This window comes from Oryza brachyantha, chromosome 8 (assembly GCF_000231095.2).
Source record: "Oryza brachyantha chromosome 8, ObraRS2, whole genome shotgun sequence".
In the NCBI taxonomy this organism is placed as follows: domain Eukaryota; kingdom Viridiplantae; phylum Streptophyta; class Magnoliopsida; order Poales; family Poaceae; genus Oryza; species Oryza brachyantha.
Window position 1 is genome coordinate 3,126,094 of NC_023170.2, and position 20,432 is coordinate 3,146,525.

At 39.0% G+C, this 20,432-nt stretch overlaps 2 protein-coding genes across 3 annotated transcripts; one reads left to right on the forward strand and one right to left on the reverse strand.

The window, feature by feature from the left end:
- Positions 1 to 4,831: 4,831 nt before the first annotated feature.
- LOC102707792 (G-type lectin S-receptor-like serine/threonine-protein kinase B120) lies at positions 4,832 to 8,887 on the forward strand. Of its 2 annotated transcripts, none has more exons than XM_015840231.2 (7): positions 4,832 to 6,251; positions 6,870 to 6,968; positions 7,050 to 7,231; positions 7,319 to 7,529; positions 7,621 to 7,858; positions 7,953 to 8,106; positions 8,193 to 8,887. In XM_015840231.2, the coding sequence occupies exons 1-7, from the start codon at positions 4,895 to 4,897 to the stop codon at positions 8,484 to 8,486; spliced, it is 2,535 nt and encodes an 844-aa protein (XP_015695717.1). In that variant the 5' UTR covers positions 4,832 to 4,894; the 3' UTR covers positions 8,487 to 8,887. The 2 variants fall into 2 exon arrangements, with proteins under 2 accessions (XP_015695717.1, XP_006659181.1); XM_006659118.3 differs by having other exon boundaries at positions 4,832 to 6,239.
- Positions 8,888 to 14,807: 5,920 nt separating this feature from the next.
- On the reverse strand, positions 14,808 to 18,772 carry LOC102708078 (transcription factor bHLH112-like). Its single transcript, XM_040527042.1, has 7 exons — positions 18,285 to 18,772; positions 17,537 to 18,008; positions 17,127 to 17,246; positions 16,347 to 16,412; positions 16,093 to 16,158; positions 15,805 to 15,855; positions 14,808 to 15,588 (listed from the first exon to the last, which is right to left on the reverse strand). Exons 1-7 carry the CDS (start codon positions 18,656 to 18,658, stop codon positions 15,403 to 15,405), a joined length of 1,335 nt encoding a protein of 444 aa, XP_040382976.1. The 5' UTR covers positions 18,659 to 18,772; the 3' UTR covers positions 14,808 to 15,402.
- Positions 18,773 to 20,432: the final 1,660 nt, after the last annotated feature.

A 20,432-nucleotide genomic window follows, 5' to 3' on the forward strand; every position in this document is an offset into this window, starting at 1 on the left:
ACAGTGACGCACAGCTCTGAAGCTGTTTGCACGAGATGGTTCCATGCATGCATATGTGTGTATATATACACACACATACATTTACATTTACACAGTGACTAAAATATTTATGACAGGACTGATAATTTGGAGTGACAATGATTTTGTTAACATCGTTTTTGATACATGCAGTCAAACCCTAAAATTCAAACTCAGCACATTTACACAAAAAAGGACATAAATCGATCTAATCGGTTCAAATGACATTAGTAGATCTGTCATGAAAGATACCCTTCTATGTATTCACATTCTTCTCTCTAGTAATCTTTATAAATACATGACTTGAAAAATATATACAATAATGAACATGGAAAATCTGTGTTGATATCCTGAACGACCAGTTAAAAGAAAACAGAGAGAGTAATTAGCACAGATTATGAATTAAATGACGATGACGTGGGGCAAAAAAAATAAAAAAGCAAAGAGAGAAGAACTGGCCACACAGCGAGTGAAGCAGAGCTATCTGACACTGTACGTAACACTACAAGTGTCAATAGAGATAGGGATGGACATAGATAGATAAAGATACAGAAAGAAGAAGAACTTGTGGCTGGGAGCTGGGTGGGCCCGGTAGGGAGGCCACGTGAAGGTGGCGTGGGCCGGATCGCTTTGCGCGTCCCCCCTCCTATACTACACACCCTGCACGGTGGGCCCGCCCGCGAGAACAGGCCCGATAAAGTCACCGCCTAGGCACTTTTCGCTCGGGAAAAACCTAGGTGTGTTTAATTGGTGCTCAAGGGATGGGATATGTTCATGTATATTTTTAGGAATATAGTGATCCGATTTTATGTTTGGTTAGATGGATGGGATGATTCAATTTTTTGTTTGGTTAGATGGATGAGGATAGATAGGATGGACATATTGAATTACTAATAAATAATAATATAAATTAATTATCATATTTTTTATCGTAATTAATATAAATTATCAATTAAATATATCTATCATCATTAATCAATACTAATTTAAACTTGTTAATTACTAATTAATGTAAAACAAGCTAATTATCACTAAATAATCACTAATGATCATGGTTCGCGAAGGTGGATGAGTTAATCCGGCCAATTTGACCGGATACACCCATCCAGCATCTTCGTGGAATATTCCCTTTCTAGGCCACCGTATCCAGTTTCGCCCACGAACCAAACACATCAAAAACCTGGATGGCCATCTCCCATCCAGGCATATCCCACCAACCAAACACATCCTTAGTGGAAGAGCGGTCACCTCGATATATATGGGCACGAAATAAATATCAAATTCCGAAAATCGTGAGACAAATTTTTTGAGTCTAATTAATTTGTCATTAATATATATTGGTTATTATAGCACTTATGACTAATCATATACTAATTAGATTTAAAAGATTCGTCTCACAATTCTCAATAGCTGTATAATTAGTTTTAATATTTATATATATTTAATGTTTTATTTAGACATTAAAGATCACATCTGTGATGTTTTTGGAACTAAACATGCCTAAAATAAATAATGGACCTCGCCGCATGCTTTGTTGCTCCGTTGTGCTTCCTTGCCTAGCCTCCTCTGAAATCCTGTGATCTCTGTTTTAAATATAAGTATTTTTAGATTTTTAAATATAGATTAAAATTAACAAGAAAAGAATATAGCGATCTTTAATAAATAATAAATGGATGAAAGTGTAAGTGTACACGAGGATAAAGTAGAAATAATCTTAAATAACAGGTGATTGATGAGACAAATATTAATGTGAATAATGCTACCGATACATATATTTTGAGTAAGATTTAAATATTAGAAATGCTTATATTTTGGAAAGGATGGAGTACTACCATTGTTGCCCCCTTTAGCAGGTCAGTTTTAATATATAAACAGTAAATAAGTTTTTTTGTTAGAATAAATTTATAAAAACTAAATAAGTTTATGGTATTATAATAGTATATTTCGAGGACAATTTATGCATATCATTTCTTTTGTATTTAAACTAAGTGTTTAAGAAATCATTGGTTGTCAAAATTTTAGAGTTTGACCAAATTTTGTCCTAAATGATAAATATTTTTGACCAGAGGGAGTACTTGTGTTATGAAATTAAAATCCTAAAAATCCAAACAAAAAATAATTTGTGAATATAATTTTTACATACATATTCTTAGCATATAAAGTTCGATAAAAACACCGAATCAACTTTAAATTTAAGGTTGAAAATTCAAATTTTAGCATATAAATATAAACAGAAGCGAAAAAATGGGGTACTTACGTGAATGACCATTTGATTCGACTGCAAAAACACACTCATAAATTTAAGGAGCGAAAAAGCATAAAAATCCTATTAAATTTTCCCAAAAACTTATATGGAGTGAGATATTATGTATGATTTTTTTAGGATTCAATAGTCACTTAGAAGAAAAATGTTATATGATGAAACCAAACAAAATTCATACGGAATATATCTTTTCTTCTAATGAAAGAGACCTTTTGCTCATGTTTCATGGATTAAAGCATCCAAATCTAATTTGCATTAACTTGTATGCTCTTTAGTTTTTTTTAGTTCGGTGATATTGACTTTAGAATCTACGTTTAACCATTCATGTTATTAAAAATAATATGTAAATATTATTTATTTTATCATTAAAGATACTTAAAACATAACTTATATATTTATATGTTTACACAAAGTTTTTAAATAAAATGAATGATTAAACGTGTGTCCAAAAGTTTACAACATCAAACATAAAAAACGGAAAAGGTGTATTAAACATTGCTACGTTTTGACTAATAAATGATTATTCTTTTATTTTTCTCATGTTTTCCAAAACTCTGTTTTGTGCATATGCATTCTATTCGATTTCTATTCTTGATGCGTTCAGTAGTACCAGTCAGCAGATCTCGATGCCGTCAGAAAGACATCGATCTGTTGCTTCTGCAGTTTCTTTCTCCCTTTCGGGCTGTCCTGCACGCACACCAACCAACTTATCCTGAAGAACTTATCCTCTGACATGAGATGGGATCATGCAGTTATCCCAAAGCATGCATCTGGATATGTTCAGCATGCGATCTGAATCTGCATTCCCTGCAACTCTGCTCATGCTGTAAATCATCGTAGTAACATTTTTGCTGAGCAGCAGCTGCCTGCATGCGTTCTGCGCTGTAAACTGCACCTGCTGTCAATGACAGGAACAACCGGTTCCTGAATACTGAATAAATAATTTTCCTTAACTTCTCGTTGACACAAAAACTCCTGCTCAAAGTTAAAAAATTGGCATCTCCTGCAAATGAGATTATGTAGTTATCTGCGTGCGCCTTGTGCTGTAAAATGTTACTCCTGCCAATGACAAGAACAGTTGGTTTCTGAATACTGAATCAAGAGATTTTTCTTGCTTTGTTGATACAATGCCGGGCACACCTCCAGCGGGTTTGGCTTGCTAAACCTAGGGATATTTTCCCTTGATCAAATGGGAAACCACTGCTCAAACTAAAGGCTAAGCCACTAATTAGCTCACCTGTATTTCAAACTCTCAGAAGCTTCAAAATGCAGGTTCTTGTGACTTGAAACATATACTTGGCACTCCCATGAACTTCAAGATGCAGCACAGCACCTTTTGACTTGAGTTCAGCTTTCCCATTCAATTCAGTGGAACTTGCAAGCGTCTTGATCAAACTGGCGAAGATCATGAAGGATGATAGGATGGTGACACATAGTCAAAACATGCCAATACAGAAGTTCAAAACTTGCAACAGTGACCCAAACATAAAACTAGGGCTATTCTGCAAACTGGAAGTTTCACCGGTACTATTACCTCCATCCCAAAATATAAGAATTTCCACGTTATTTAGTATAAACTAAGGTTAGAGGAAGAAACTATAGTTCACTTAATAAACAAGGAATGAATAGAAGCGTGAGGATAAACGAGGGACAATTTTGAATATTAAGTAATTAATAAGATAAGTGATATTGCGAATAATATAAGAAGTACTTGCATTTTAGTAGAAAATTCAAACCATACAAATATTTACGTTTCGATGACCAACATATTATGGATATTCTGCAAATTATTATCTGCAAACATTCTAACCGGTTGAGCCATCGAGGTAGGGACGGTAATTTTACTATGCTAGATGGGCATGAGCGTTGGTTCAATTTTTTACATGTGGATATGCCCACCTAGGACCTGAAAACCTAGTGGACATGTTTTATATTTTATCCATATGTAACATATAGAATACTATAAATTAAATATTTTTCTCTTCCATTGGAGCTTGTCTTGTTCCCAATTTCGCCTAGTACTATTTTTTTTTGAATAGTTCGCCTAGTACTATAAACTGCATAGTTTCTCTGAATCAGGCTCTACTTAAAACACACAAGTATTTTCCTTCATTTCCCTTTAATTCCATTACGCGAATACGTAACAGAGAAGGAAACCTGGACATTATTGACTAAGAATGAAAACTAAATGAACCTTATGGCATAAAACTTCAGTGAGGCTTCCATACTTCTAGTCAACATACTTTATACTTTTTCCCAGATATTTCCCAAATTCTATGGTATTAAAAAAAACTTCAAATGACCTACAAGGAATATCTTGACTTCTTTCTGCTGTGCAATTTTTTTTTGCTCCAAATAACATTTTTCTATGTGCTTATCTTAAAATTGAGGGGAGGAGCACATCATTCAGAATATCACATCATTATTAGTATCATATCCAGCAAGCAACTGACGGCAGGAGCTAGTACCAATTGTAGAACAGCTTAACTTCCCTTTTGTTCCTTGGCTCCAACTTTTAAGGCAACCTGACCCTCTTATTATTGCTTCTAATATCCCCATTAACATCCTTGGTGCCATAACCATTTTCATTACAGTCAGGGCACCAAAGAAAAAATGCTAATGTGTTCCCTTCGATTCTCTAACATCATTCTTCTTCTTCTTTGTTGGGTACTCAGTTCAGTTCATCTTTGTGCATCCGACAACCGGCTGGTCGCCGGTAAGCCGCTCTCTCCCGGTAGCACCATTGTCTCCGACGATGGCACCTTTGCGCTGGGCTTCTTCTCCCCATCCAACCCCAAGAAACACCACTATGTTGGCATATGGTACAACAACATCCCCGAGTTCACCGTCGTGTGGGTGGCCAACCGCGCAGTGCCGATCACCGATGCTTCGTCCGCGGCGCTCGCCCTGACCGGCAGCTCCGGCGGCGGTCTCACCTTGTCCGATAGCAATGGCCATGTCGTTTGGACGACGACGACGGCGGCGGCGGCGGCGGTCACCGGGAACGTCTCGACGGAAGCCATGATCGAGAACACCGGGAACCTCGTTCTCCGGTCACTGGCGGACAACGCGATCCTGTGGCAGAGCTTCGATCACCCGACCGACACCCTCCTGCCCGGCATGAACCTCAGGCTCAGCCACAACACGCACCCACTGCAGCGCCTCGTCTCGTGGAACGGCGCGGAGGACCCGTCCCCGGGCCCCTTCTCCTACGGCGCCGACCCGGACAACCTGCTGCAGCGCTTCATCTGGCACGGCTCGGCGCCGCACCGGCGAAGCCCCGTGTGGCACAGCTACCTCCTCCTCGGCAGCTACAGCAACAGCAACGACAACGACAACCTCATGAACTCCACGATCTACATGGCGATCAACCACGACGGCGACGAGGTGTACATGTCGTTCGGCATGCCGACGGCGGGGCCCTCCAGCGCGCTGATCAGGATGGAGATCGACTACCTGGGCAAGGTGAACATGCTCTTCTGGCAGAGCAACACGTTGGCGTGGGCGTCCCTCTTCTCGGAGCCCGCGCGCGAGTGCGACGTCTATGGCTACTGCGGCCCCAACGGCTACTGCGACAACACGGAGACCGTCTCGACCTGCAAGTGCCTCGACGGCTTCGAGCCAGCATGGAGCAGCGGCGGCGGCAGCAAGACGACGTTCTCGCGGGGATGCCGGCGCAGGAGGGCGCTGCGGTGCGGCCATGGGAACGGCTTCTTGGTGTACCCGGGCATGAAGGTGCCCGACAGGTTCGTCCACGTCCGGAACAGAAGCTTCGACGAGTGCACGGCGGAGTGCAGGGGCAACTGCTCCTGCGTTGCGTATGCTTACTCCAACATTAGCATCGGGGCTAGTGAAGGAGATAACACGAGGTGCCTCGTGTGGATGGGCGAGCTCATCGATATGGAGAAGGTTTCCCAGGGAGGGGAGGACCTCTACGTTCGAGTTACCAGGTTAAACGGTAGGTTAAACGGTATGGTTTCTTGCTTCTCTTCACCTACTTACCTCTATGAGTTCTTTTTTCTCCTTGAAATAACTCGAGATAACATATTTTTTAGTGTAAAAATTTAGTATATTAAGATATAATCTTAAGATACCAAAATTAAGCTTTACTTCAGTTCTTCCTTTTGTACCGCGAGATACTAGTACCGGGAGGTATTAAAATCCTCACTCGTGCTATCCACCTCACGATTAAGTTGGTACTAAAATCCTGACTGTTGGTGATGATAGATCGAACGGTCACGATTGCATGGTACCTTGAGGTACCAACTTGATCGTGAGGTAGATAGCACGAGTGAGGATATTAGTGCTGTGACCTCGCGGTACAAAAGGAAGGGCTGGAGTAAACCTCACTAAAATTTTGTACTAAACTTTACTTTTTAAGAATGGTAAAAAAACATTACCTTTATACAAACATTTTATTCTACTGTGGCTGGTGAGATGGAGAAACCTTTTATATGAAAAGAGGAATCAATGTGGCCATATTTTATTAAAAAAACAATGAGAAAAAACAGATAGGCGGTATGAACATTACTTGACCTTATATGTGATGTCTGAGATGGATGGCTATCTGTGAATTACATGTGTGCAGGTAACAAGAGAAAAACCAATATCCTAGGAACTGTGCTGCTAGCTGTGGCCAGTTTGCTGATGCTCATATGCATGCTTATTTGGATCTGCTGCATTCGAGGTACACCCCAGGAAGTGTTGTCATTTTCATTTGTCCCTAAATCCAAGCAAATTGAATAAATTGTACCTGCATTTTTGTCAGGTAAGCAGAGGAGCAACGAGGTATTCAGTGGACTGATGCTGGGAGACAGTAGCACCTCTAGTGAGCTGTCTGACAGGAAAACAGAGTTTCCATTTTTCAGCTTCAGAGAGATTGCTTCCGCAACGAACAACTTCTCTGATTCCAACATACTTGGTCATGGAGGATTTGGTACTGTTTACAAGGTAATGAGGCTGGCACAGATAATGTCAGCACCGGAAATTCAATGGAATTTATAACTTGTTTGGTTTGATGTCCATTCAATTTTGCAGGGAATAATGGAAGGTGATAAGGATATTGCTGTCAAAAGGCTCGCCAAAGGTTCTGGGCAAGGTGTAGTGGAATTCAAAAATGAAGTATTTCTGATTGCCAAGTTGCAGCACAGAAACTTGGTTAAGCTTCTTGGCTGCTGCATTCATGGAGATGAAAAACTACTAATTTATGAGTACCTACCTAACAAAAGCTTGGATGCCTTCCTTTTCAGTATGTTCTAGCCACCCATTGCAAATGCTCAACTTTCAGTGGAAGGAATGTGCATGTATTGATGATGCATTTGTGATTCCATCATTTACAGATCCTTCAAGTGATTCAGCACTTGACTGGACAACAAGGTTCAAGATAATAAAAGGTGTTGCTAGAGGCCTTCTTTATCTCCACCAGGACTCAAGGCTGACAATAATTCACAGAGATCTTAAGGCAAGCAATGTACTGTTGGATGCTGATATGCACCCCAAGATATCTGATTTTGGCACAGCTAGGATCTTTGGTGGGAACGAGCAACAAACAAATACTAACAGAGTTGTTGGAACATAGTGAGTAATTAACTCCACAGTCAAAATATATTATTTTTTCCTTTATACTTGATTTCATGAAATTTAAATTTTGTGTGTTGAACTGTCAATACAGCGGTTACATGGCACCTGAATATGCACTGGAAGGCGTAATTTCTGTCAAATCCGACGTCTACAGCTTTGGTGTGCTTCTCCTGGAGATTGTGAGTGGCTTGAAGATCAGCAAGGTCATAGACCCATCAGCTGGCCATTCCAACCTCATAGCCTATGTAAGTGTTTCAAAGTATTCACAACTTAATTAACAAAATATATACCAGATGCAAATGTGTGAGAAAATATGATTTGACTGGATTAGGCATGGAGCTTATGGAAGGATGGGAGCATGGGCGGTTTAGTCGACTCCTCCGTCACTGAGAGTTCTTCACTTGGTGAAGCTCTAAGATGCATCCACATTGCACTCTTGTCTGTACAAAACAACCCAAATGCTCGGCCGCTAATGTCATGGGTGGTGTCCAGCTTGGATAACAAAGACATTGAGCTCCCAGAGCCCAAAGAACCTATGTGCTTTGCACACAGCAGCTTTGGCACCGATGGAGCAGGGGAAAGTCTTGTGAACGACATGAGCCTTGCAACGCTCGAAGCACGATAGAAATTCTGATAACTTAAGTTACATTATATCTTAAGGTATTAAAATTTTATACTAAAAATATGATAAATTAGGTTATTTGTCAAAGATTAAAAAGCTCATTTTATTTTCTTATATATTAATTGAAGCAAGAGGGAGCTCGAAAACAGTGATACATAATAAAATTAGTGGTGAGCACAAGAGTAGCTCTGCATCTGTCTGAATGTCTATCATGGTCTGATGGATCTGGTATCTTGGTTGTATATATTGTATATCCCAATCTGTTCATATCAAGAATGCCCAAGTGAAAACCTTTCACTGTCAGGATTGTAATATCAGGCTAAGTGTTTCGATGATGAAACCAACAGAAATTAGCCATGTGCAACTTTCAAAAGAATATTGCACATGCGAACGGTGTTGAAGTACATTAGATATTTTTTTGTTCATGAAACTGATTTGAGTTGTGCACGCCTGGGACTCCATGGATGGTTTTGTGTCCATGCGAGTGACACAGGTGTCTACACTGGATGACTAAATGCCAGCAAAGATTGCTTATAGTTGGTTTGTTGGATAGATGTTGCCATGGATGGTAATGTCGTGCTGTGAAGGGCTCTTCGTACTCAAAACATTTCCATGCCAATCACATCTTCTGTTAGGATTAGTTAGAGCTACCTGATCCAAAAGCTAAGCTAACAAATGCTAAGGTGTATTGTCCATCACGACATTTTTTTAATTTCAATTATTAATCGGAAATATATATTGTGTCATTTAGCAATTGTCAGTCAAGAAAAGAAAACCCTCTAGCCACGGCCCAATAACGATATCTATACTACCTAATATCATCATCGTATCAGCCAATTTCATTTTTTACTAAGAATTTGCAAGGTATTATAATTGAGTAGACAGATTTTCCATCTCCAATGAAAAAGTATGAATTACCCCTGAATTATCGTGGTTGGCCGAATTACCCCCTAAACCCGAAAACTAGACAATGTTTACCTTGAACTTTCAATACTGGGCAAATTACCCCCTAGACTCAATCCAAAACAGTTTTGTCATACGTGACGTACACATGACAGTCCAGTTAGCATTTTCTTTTTTAGTGGTGGGGCCCACCTGTCATAGCCCTAAACTCTCTCTTGGGCTAGAGGGTGAACGGGGGCGAGGGCGGCAGGTGCACGGTGAGGCCCACCAGATACTCATTTATATTTACTAGAGATTTTTTTGTGGTTACTGTTAGTGATTTGACTATTTGGACGTCCGACACTAGTTATTGATTTTATGATTAGTGCAACTATGGCATGGTGATGCACACAAACTTAATTGTCTTGTTATCGTTGTTGTTTTCTAACAACATTTCGCGCCGGCATGTGCTACTACACCAGCGCATAGATGTTGTGATTGGAATTTGATTCTTAATATATGTAGTTTATATTTATGGAAACTTTATAATCTGAAAGTTTGTATCATTATCTTTATATAAAGTCTTTGATATATAGAAATTGTTTGTTTTGTTTCTAATTGAAATGGTAATGTCTAACATATGAGGATTTTATAATTAGAAGAGATAATTTCTAATTTATAAAAATATGCAAATAGCATTCAAAGTTGTTTATCTATTAGCAAAACAATCAAAGTTATTTGTCTATCAAAATATTGTTAATTTGACTAATATTTAAACAAACTCCAAAAAAATAATAGCAAACGACCAGTTCATAGTGACTGTTGTAGCTTTCAAATTAACTATAGGGTGCATGTATTGCAATCACAAGTTTTTGAGTTTGGACAGCAATTTTCAAACTTGCAAGGACTAATTTCAGAAACATTACAAAACAAAATTAATAAATTAATTTCAGAATCAGTACAAGATTAAGTTCATACATTGCAAGAAAAATTTTAATTAAATAATTCATTTACATTATCTAATATTAACACAAAAATTTAAACTCTATAAAGCTAAATTTAATAAAAGCTAATTTATACAAACATGTTTTACATCCAATACAACTATACGTCTTCTCGTAATAAATAAAAATTTGTTTGCATTTGTATATACTAAATGAAGGAAACAATCGTGCGATTCTCAAAATAACATATAATTAATAGTCTAATTTTTTATGAGTTTAAAAACAACTTTCGCCTTGTTTTCTTATAGTACATAAAAATATATTAAAATTGAATAGTAAGTAATCATATAATACATAGCAAATATTTATCGCAGGAGTTCTTTTCGGTCTAAAACATATGACAAATGTTAACAAAGTCAAATTACTAATGATGTTTTAATTGGTTGTCTTTCCCGTTCATCATTATCACGGGGTGCACATATCTTTCAACAATTAAAAGAAATATTCTAAAGTGATGCATCATTCGACAAATCAAGGAATTTTCACATAAAAAGGTGGTGCCAAAAAAAAGTTTTAGAACCCCAAATAATCATTTATATTTACTAGAAATTTATCTCTAATGTTATTGTTTATGATTTGGCTATTTTGGCATCCAACCAAAGTGGTCTAGATCCTTGATCGGTATTATAATTAACGCAACTACGACATGGTGTTGAATATGAACTACATTGTCTTAGTATCATTGGTAGCGTTCTAATGACTTCTCATGCCGACTTGTCATGCTGCCCATGCCACGCATGCCAACTTGCCATGCTGGCCATGCCACGCAGATGTTGTGATTGAACTTTGATTCTAAAGATTTACCATGCATATTTATAGGAACCTTATGATTGAATAGTTCATAATATTTATCTTTATATAAAGTCTAATATATAAAGAAAGTATTTCCCTTGTTTCTAATTGAAAATATAATTTCTATCATATGGAAACTCTATAATTGGTAAGATAATTTCTAATTTAAAAAATCTCTAATATATATAGAAAGTCTGTGTAATGGAGTTGGGGCCTATATTAGCCGTTTGATCCTGTGAAGATGATTTTAGTCATGGGATTTAAAGAATGATGAATGGAGGATATTGAATTAGTAAAATAAATTGGTGCACTATAGAATTAGTCTACTCTATCTTTAAGGTAATATAGTGCCCATAGTAGTTCATTATTATCATGTTCGAACCTTAATTAGCATATACCACAAAATTTGTTCGTCCAATGCCTAGCATAGGGAGCTGCATTTTAGGCCACAATCACTAGTAAGGGAACTCCACCAGTGCTGGTTCAGAATAGTTATCGGTGTCGGATTGCGAACTGTGGCATTGTAATTCCTTCACTGACGAGGGAAGCTCATCTTTTGCGAGGCACTAATGTGTGCCCCGAGCCAAGAAAAAAGGAGGCCAGCTTAACACATTAATTAGTGGCGATGCTTCGAGGGGCCTTTCATCTTCACATCTACATGATGCCATGCATAGAACAAGATCAAGAACAGGAGCATTCACATCAAAGATCAAGAACAAGATAGTCACATTTGCTCAACTAAGCTCATGTAACACTGCAAATCCACAACACGAATGCATCCATACATCACCGAGATCTTCGGCAAAAAGGTAAAGGTAAGTAAATGGATCGATGCATGCCTTGGTAGATCTCAAACTCCTCGAACTCGTCATGTGACGAAGGAGATTCACCGTGCTTCTAGTCGTGTGGCTCCATGGAGACCTCCACCGGGTCAGTAGCAGCAACCGCCGGCCAATGCCACTACAATTCCTGCACAACCGCCGCGCCGCCATGGAAAACCCGTGGAGGCCAAATCCATTGGCACGGCTCACTAGGGGGAAGGGGCGCTGCACGGCATGAAATCTCTAGGATTGAGAGAGAGAGAGCAAGAGAGACTCTCGCATTCATACATGCTTGCTATTGTCACCAACTTCATCCATGTCAATGGTGGGTGGTCTGGATCCACATATCGAAGGGGAGAAGGCAAGGGAGAGGCATCGTCGGCATGGCCTTCTAGATCGATCGAGGCATGCTCGACCACCTCATTGAAGGGAGGAGGCCGGGAAGAGGCGTGATCACTGAGGTAGATCTAGGGGAGTGGAGAAGACGAGCGAGGAAAGTGTGCGAAGAGATGGGAGCCGAGATGGGAGAAGGGGAGATCAAGACTTAGCATTAAAACAGTTAATCGCAATCAGCTCAGCTCAGTTCAACATTATGTGTATTGGTTGTTTTAAAAAAACTGGCTTTGATATCGCACATATACATGGCCATCTGGGCCACCCGGCACGGCACGACACGGACACGAATAGGCACGAGCACGATAGGCATAATTGGCTAGTCGTGTCGTGCCGTGCCATGTGCCGTGCTTTGCAATAAGCCCAGGCACGGCACGGAGATGTTTTATACGTGCCGTGCCGGTCCGTTAGGCCCGATGTGCCCGTGCCGGCCTAAACTCCAGACACAGATCTCAAAATATAAAATTAACAGCTAGTCAATAGTTCAAAAATAAAAAAAACACTTGTTAACAATGAAAACCACCCAATGATCCAGACATCCATTATCAACTAGACAATCAAAATTACATAACTCCTCAAATTCATAATTTTAGGCATAGAAATCACACATATAAAGCTATAAGAAACAAATAGGCATATAAAACGGGCCATATCGGGCCATCCCCGTTAACGGGCCATGCTCGTGCCGGCCCACCGTGCCGGGGTTACGGCCCAAGCACGGCACATAGTCACGGGCCGGGCCGGCACGAGCACGCGATTGTTTGTGCCGGCCCGTGTTTGGGCCGTGCTTTATCGGGCCGTGCCCGTGCCCCCATTAAAGCCCGGCGCATATGGCCATTTATAATCGCACATGTTAATGCTGATTATTTAAATGAACTAATACAAATATTATTATTGTTGTTTTTTTAATAAATTAAGAGCAATTTTACAGTCCTTGAGTTGGTACCAAGAGGTACCAAACTTATAATGTAAAATTAGTATCTCATGATACCTTAGATATTAGGAGGTACTAAATTTTACATAGAAACTAGAACTTGCTTAAAGACTATAAAATTACTCATAAATTAAAGTAGCATTGATATGTTCTCATCGATCGGTGTCGTCTTTTATGAACCGTCGCTAACCAACTAGGGTGTGCAAGGTCTAAGAGGGCATGAAGCTCCTATATCAGTGCAGGTTAGGAAAAATCAGCACTGATGCGGCGGTACCAATGTGGTGTTTTATTGTTTAGTAGTAATGGATCGTCATTGGTTAGAGCACGTTACGTTTGAGTTGAACTAACAACTCATCATAACACGTACAACGACGGTATATAAGCCGTCTGTATGTTGCGATATTTTTTTAAAAAAAACCCAACCCATATAACAGACGGCCACAGCGTCTCTTCGCGAAGAGATGGTAGGGGCGTGTGCTCTAATGTCAAACCGACACCGCTAGCACTGTTGTACGTCGTGTCTTGTCTATTTGCTAGCACTATTGATTAACTTGATTTATGTATCAAAGGATAAATTAAATGTTTTGTAGACAAACAAATAGACAAGTCATTATACAAGCTATCTATTTAGCTATTTGTGTGTGTCAAATAGACAACAACCGTCTACACTGTTGTACTTGCCAAACCATAAAAACGGAGCTGTTGTGTATTTGTCAACCCATAAAAACGGAGCACACCTACATATATCGATACTCCTTTAAAACAATGTACTGGTAGTGGTGGAGAATTTGTCACCCCACGTACTCCCACTGCAAATTACCATTTAAACTTCTTGGTATTAGAAAACAATCAAATCTAAATGAATTGTCATATATAAAATCATATTAGGTAAATATTCCTAAAAAAATGCGCAATACATTTCTATAGTCCTTTAAAAGAATATAGTAGTTGTGACAGAAATGAATCCGTCGCTCCACCTATTCACATTGAAAATTTTACAAATTATCCCTTGAAATTATGAAACAATCGAATCTAAATGGGTTAAGCCACATTCAAAATCAAATCAATTTTAATATTCCTATAGAAACAAATGTGTAACACATTTCATAAAAAATATGTTTTTATTATTGTAGACAATATTATAATATATTTATTTTAACCATAGTAAAATACGGACATTTAGCTAGTGTACTATTGTACACATTAACAGATCGAAACATTACGAAGAAATAGTAATGGGCAACTCTCCAGTGCTTTTTATTGGTAGTATTATAATACAAGTAGAAAAAGGGTTTTTTTCTTTGTTAATTACTTGATTAGCAGTATTTTGTATTTTTTTGCAATAAAGATCATAAAAAAAAGATGATATTACCACTTCAAATTTTTACTACATCTAATATTGTTGGTAGTATAATTTAATTATATCCGTCCGATAAAAATAGATCAATGCAGTAAAATGTATCGGAGTTGGCTCCAATAGTAATATATATGCCGGAGCTGTTGGTGTTTCATCGAACTGCTACAAACTTGATTCACTTTAGAAACCGCTTTCTTAAAGAAATTACCGCTGATAAGACGGAAGTGCCAACACTTTGACAAGTTAATCACATCAGTCGTCCAGACTTATTATTACATATATACTCAACATGTATATACCCCCACCAATTAGAACAACATGCAACTGGTTAACTATGCTTGATCAGTTATATATAATGACTTTCAGCTTAATTTTTCATGCCCCAGTCAGTATATTTCCTGATCCCCTTATTCTCTGATCGATGAACCTCAAGAATGAATCCAATCTTCAAGCATCCATTCCAACGGTTCATCTATATATACCTAATTCACTTACAGTACATATATGCTACATTACACTAGCTAGCTAGCAAGTATTCATTAATTAGCTCAGTACTAATCAGTTGTTAATTAATTAGGATAATATGTGTACTGCCATGAAACAGTACATACGTATTAATTGTCGTCATGCATATATGTGAGCATCTTTTAGTGAGCCATTTTTATAAATTATTAGTGGTAGTAATCAAGCTAGCTGAGCTTAGCTAGCTCCTGATGATCTCAGCTGTTAACTATAGTCACCGGAAGGCGGCGCCAAACGGCGTCCAGAAATCGACCGGCGTCTCGCTAGCCACGGCGAAGGTGCTCGATATCGGGACCAGGCACAGCCCTCTTCCGGTGAGGTCTCTCTTGCTCGCCGCCGCTGCCGCTGCCTCGCCGGCGCCGCCGCCGCCCTGCTTCGAGTTATTATTGTCGCCGGAGCTCTGAATTAATTGAAGCATGCATGTTCATACAGTAATTAAGCATGCATATATGGATCATATGTATTTTATGCACTATATATGCATATGTAATACTTGATGATCAAACAATGACGATAGCAATATGTGTGAAAAGGAGAAGAAAAGCAATATATATTATTGTGTGTAGTATAAAATGAACTAGCACTTGAGGAGTAGTGTGTATATATATAATAGTACCTTCAAGTGGGGCACTTGTTGCCTGTTCTTTAGGTAAGGAGCACTAAGTGCCTGCATATATGAAATATATATATACATAAGACATACATGAGAACATTATTATATATTTATAAAGAACTAATGTTTGAAGAGAAATTATATGGGAAAATTATATGTAGTGCAATGAATGAATGAATGAATGTAGTAGGTGTTGGATTAGATCATATATTTGGACCAATGTTAATTTCCACATGAATATGATTAAAAGGAGAAGGTAGAACAAAATATTGCAGGTAGATGCGCACTTACACCAACTTGATCGTGCAGGAACTTGATGTACTCGATTGTCTCGTGGAGCACCGATGCCGTGTCCGTCTGCACGCCGATGTTGATCCATCATGTTTTGTTGTTGTTGTTGTAAAGGGGAAGAGTTGTTTGGTCGATCTTAATTAGCTAGCTACTTAAATTCGGTCTTAATTTGCAACAAGAATTTGAAGCTTCAAGAACACTATAGATGTTGGGATGTATAGTATAGTATGTACATATATGGTGCATGCACTCACCTTTCCAAAAGGGGAGACTAGTTGTTGGAGTGCTGTGATCCTGTCCCCAAGCTTCTCTTTCCTTACCTGAAAAATAATTTATGTGAAATTCAATGTACACTAGTCCATAGCTGATATATTTCCTCCGGTTTTTAACATTTGACACCGTTGATTTTTTATATACATTCGATCATTCATCTTCTTCAAAAAAAACTATATAAACATGCAAAAATATAAGTCACCCTTAAAGTACTTGTAATGGTAAAATAAATTATAAAAAAATAAACGATAATTGCATAAGTTATTTTGAATAAAATAAATAATCAAATGTGTGTTTAAAAGTTAACAGCGTCAAATAGTAAAGCAAAAGGAACTATCTAGTTAATAGTGATTCTGACGAACGGTTACTAACCTGTAATGGTTGATCATCTGTTAGCTAGTGATTCAGTCAATGTAATGGTTGACTTAAAATGTGTATTAGTGTTTACATAATTTTTATAACAGACACGTTATAGTCTTTGGTTCAAGAAGGTACAACCAATTATTACTAGGGTTGCATAACGAACGATTCCATTACAAAATTAGCTAGAGCTTAAATAAAAACAGGAAAACTACTTAGAATATCAAAAGACAGTTATTTCCATCTCTAGTGGCCAGAGTATGCGTAACTATATTGTTTCTCCCAACACTAATGCATATTGTTTGCATATACAAAATTTTATTAGAAATTTCAAAGGTTTCACTGAATATTGTCCTAAACGTCCAATTAATATTTACTACCAGAGGGGGGAATATACATGCCTTGAAGGTCGTCGGCAATGCTGATGGCGTCCCCGTTCTCGATTTCTTGAGTGGCGTGGAGTCAACCTTTGCCTTCTTGGTGATGATTGAGCTGGAGTCTCCTACTCCTTCTAATGCACTCTACAAAGATACAAGAACAAACTAAATGTCAGAATAACTCGATCAGAAGTGTGCGTTAATTATATACATGTATATTAGTTAGAGATTGACTATAATACTCTCTACTAGTATCCTACTACCAGTTGTTGTGGTAGTTTAAATAGATCCGATACATTGGATTAGGAAAAATAAACGGTCTAGATAAGTTCCAGAACCAAGCATGGCAAAACACCTAATATCTGTTAACTAGTTTTAGTGTATGCATAAAACTATCAACTGGAGTATGTGCATATGTGTAAGTGTGTGCCAACCTTAGCTGAAAGGCTCGCCGGAGCTCCTCCGCCGGCGGCACCTAGTGCGGCCGCTCCATCCGCCGCGACGGTGAACCCGGAGGAAGGGTTCCAATACGGCGCCGTGCTGTTGGTTGTCTCCCTTCCGGCGGCTGGCGGCTGCAGGTTGATCGCCGCCGGCTGATGATGATACTGCTGGAACGACCCGGCGGCCGGCGATGAGTTCGTCTTGGCCGCCGCCGCGGGCTCCGTGAGGCTTCTGAGCAGCGAGGAGCGGAAGCCGCCGCCGCCGTACGGTGAGGTCGGCGACGAGAGCAGCTCGAACCCGAGGTTGGATAAGAACTGGTAGTTCTGGTCATGGTGATGCTCTTGCTGCAGCATCACGCTGTTATTTGATGATGAGTGGCTCATCAAGCTTGGCGTGTTGATCTGATGATGATGATGAGTATGATCGCTTCTTGAGCTCATGTACCCATGGAAACCACTTCCATCTCTGATCAGAAATCAGACGCATAATTAATAAATCAATATAGCCAACTGTTAAATAATCACACATGTATACATAGATGGACTAATCCCACTTATAAGCAATTAATTAAGCATGTAGCTAGAATATACTTCTATTTGGTTATAGACTTTTTATATGTGTAATCAATTCATCAATCATCATGCAGTACACATATGATCACGAGACATGAAAATTAATTAAGTTCCATGCAAGAGTAGTAATATAAGCTGAAGCTATGGCTAGCTAGCTGATCGAGCTCACAAGAAAGCCTGCTGATTCCAGCCGCCGCCGGCCACCGTCTGTGCATGCACGGCGATGGCGGCCGGATCGGCGACGCCGGAGGGTTCTTGGAAAGTTACGGAGCTGCCGGTGGCGAGCGAGTTCGATCCAGGCGACTCCGAGGAAGCAGCAGCGTTGCCAGCTGACCTCGACGTGTTGGAGGCACCGTCGACGACCACCGCGGCCGACCAGCCGCCGAACCCTTGCATCGTCGGCTCCGGCGCCGAGCACGACGACACCGCGGCGCTCCACCAGTCACCACCATGGCCCCCCGTCGTCGTCGTAGCGCTGCTCGCGGCCGCGCCGCCGCCGTACATGGACGCCGGCGCGTGGATCATCTCCTGGTGATCTGCCATATCTAGCTAGCTGCTACAACGATCAAAGTAGCTAATCAATACGATATCTATCTATCTATCTATCTATATATGTATATATATGCTGGATTGATCTTGTTATTTGGTTCTCTTGCTAGCTCGAGGCTTCGATCGAGCAAGCTAGCAATGGAGGAGAGGCTCAGGTAAGCATGTAGCTAGTGGTGAGCAATTGAGTATGTGGGCAAGTGCTCGCCTATCAGGTGTAGTGGGCAAGTAGCTAGGAAAATAATGAGACGATTCGCCTTGATTACAAACTAATTCCATTTTAGCAGTTCAAATGACTTTGTTGCCCTTCATTTATACCGCATTCGAGAAGGCACTGAAGCCATCTGTTTAGAAGAGGGAGAAGGACAAATATGGAAAATATTAAAAAAAAGTAGCTAGTCCCTCTGATTTTTTTTTAGCAATTGTCTTTTTTTTATTTGACACCATTAAATTTTGGATATATGTTTGTCCATTCGTCTTATTCAATTCTTTTTGCAAATATGAGAAGTTGTAAGTCAGGCTTAATGTTACTTTATTAATAAATCAAATGATAAAAAAATAATTAATAATTGTATAACTTTTTTTAATAAGATGAATGGTCAAACATAGATTCAAAAGTCTAACATCGTCAAATAAAAAACGGAGAGAGTACAATTTCAATTTGGAAAAGAGTTAAGAAGGCTAGAAGTGCTGATATTTAGAATTAACAATATTGAGTAATTAATACTCTATCTATATTTCATAAAGTACTTTTGGGTTGTCTGTGGTCAAAAATCTTTAAGCTTGAGTAAATTTGTAAAAAAAAGCACTAGCGGTATCGATTACAATACCAAAATATTTTTTTTCATAGCATATTTAATTTGTATTAATTGCGAATGTTGATATAATTTTCTATAGATTTTATCAAATTTAAAGATGTTTGACTTAGAACAAATATAAAGTGACTTATAACACGAAACATAGAGAGTAATACAATTAATAATGAATCATGAGATTTATTGGAGATTAATTAATTATTATTTAGAGAGGTGAGTGGGGAGGTGACGACGATACGTGGTTTTATATAAGCCATTGGAACCAAAGTAGGGCTGAAGAGATCGAATGGGGGATTGATCGAGTAGACTTGGGAGAAGAAGAAGAGAATTTAGGTTTTCTGACCGGCAGAAGAAAGAGGAAAGGTTAGTCGGGTCGTCCACGGTATGACGGCGACCCATTATCACATGCCATTTCCTCCCATCATGATTAGCATTTACTCAGCATCTGAGACTACGACAATTTTTAATTAATTAGCTAGAGAGAGGAATTGAGTTGATACTGCTGGTACAGTTTCTTGAGAAATTAATTGTCTAGAATCACAATTAAGCTACTACCCCTGTCTAAATTCATCAATCGATGAATATATAATTTATATATGTCTAGATTTATTAGCATTTATATAAAATTAGAGAAGGCTAGAAAGTCTTATATCGTGAAACGGAGAGAGTAGTTAATTAAGTACGTATATATTTGGAGTGATGGATCGATGGATCTCCAGTATGTGTGTGAGACGCACTATACTCTCCAGAGAGGACGCTCGGACAATCTTTGAGTGGCCTCTCTCCAATCGATTTATATGAAATCCACACGTGGCCTTGGTAACGAGAGCTAGCTAGGCTCCAAATTAAATGCCTGATAAATAACAATTCATGTTTGACATGGGATAAGATTGATCATGTTGTTGATAGTAGTAGTATTACGCCTAACGCTAGAGTTTGTTTATGTGTTGTGGTCC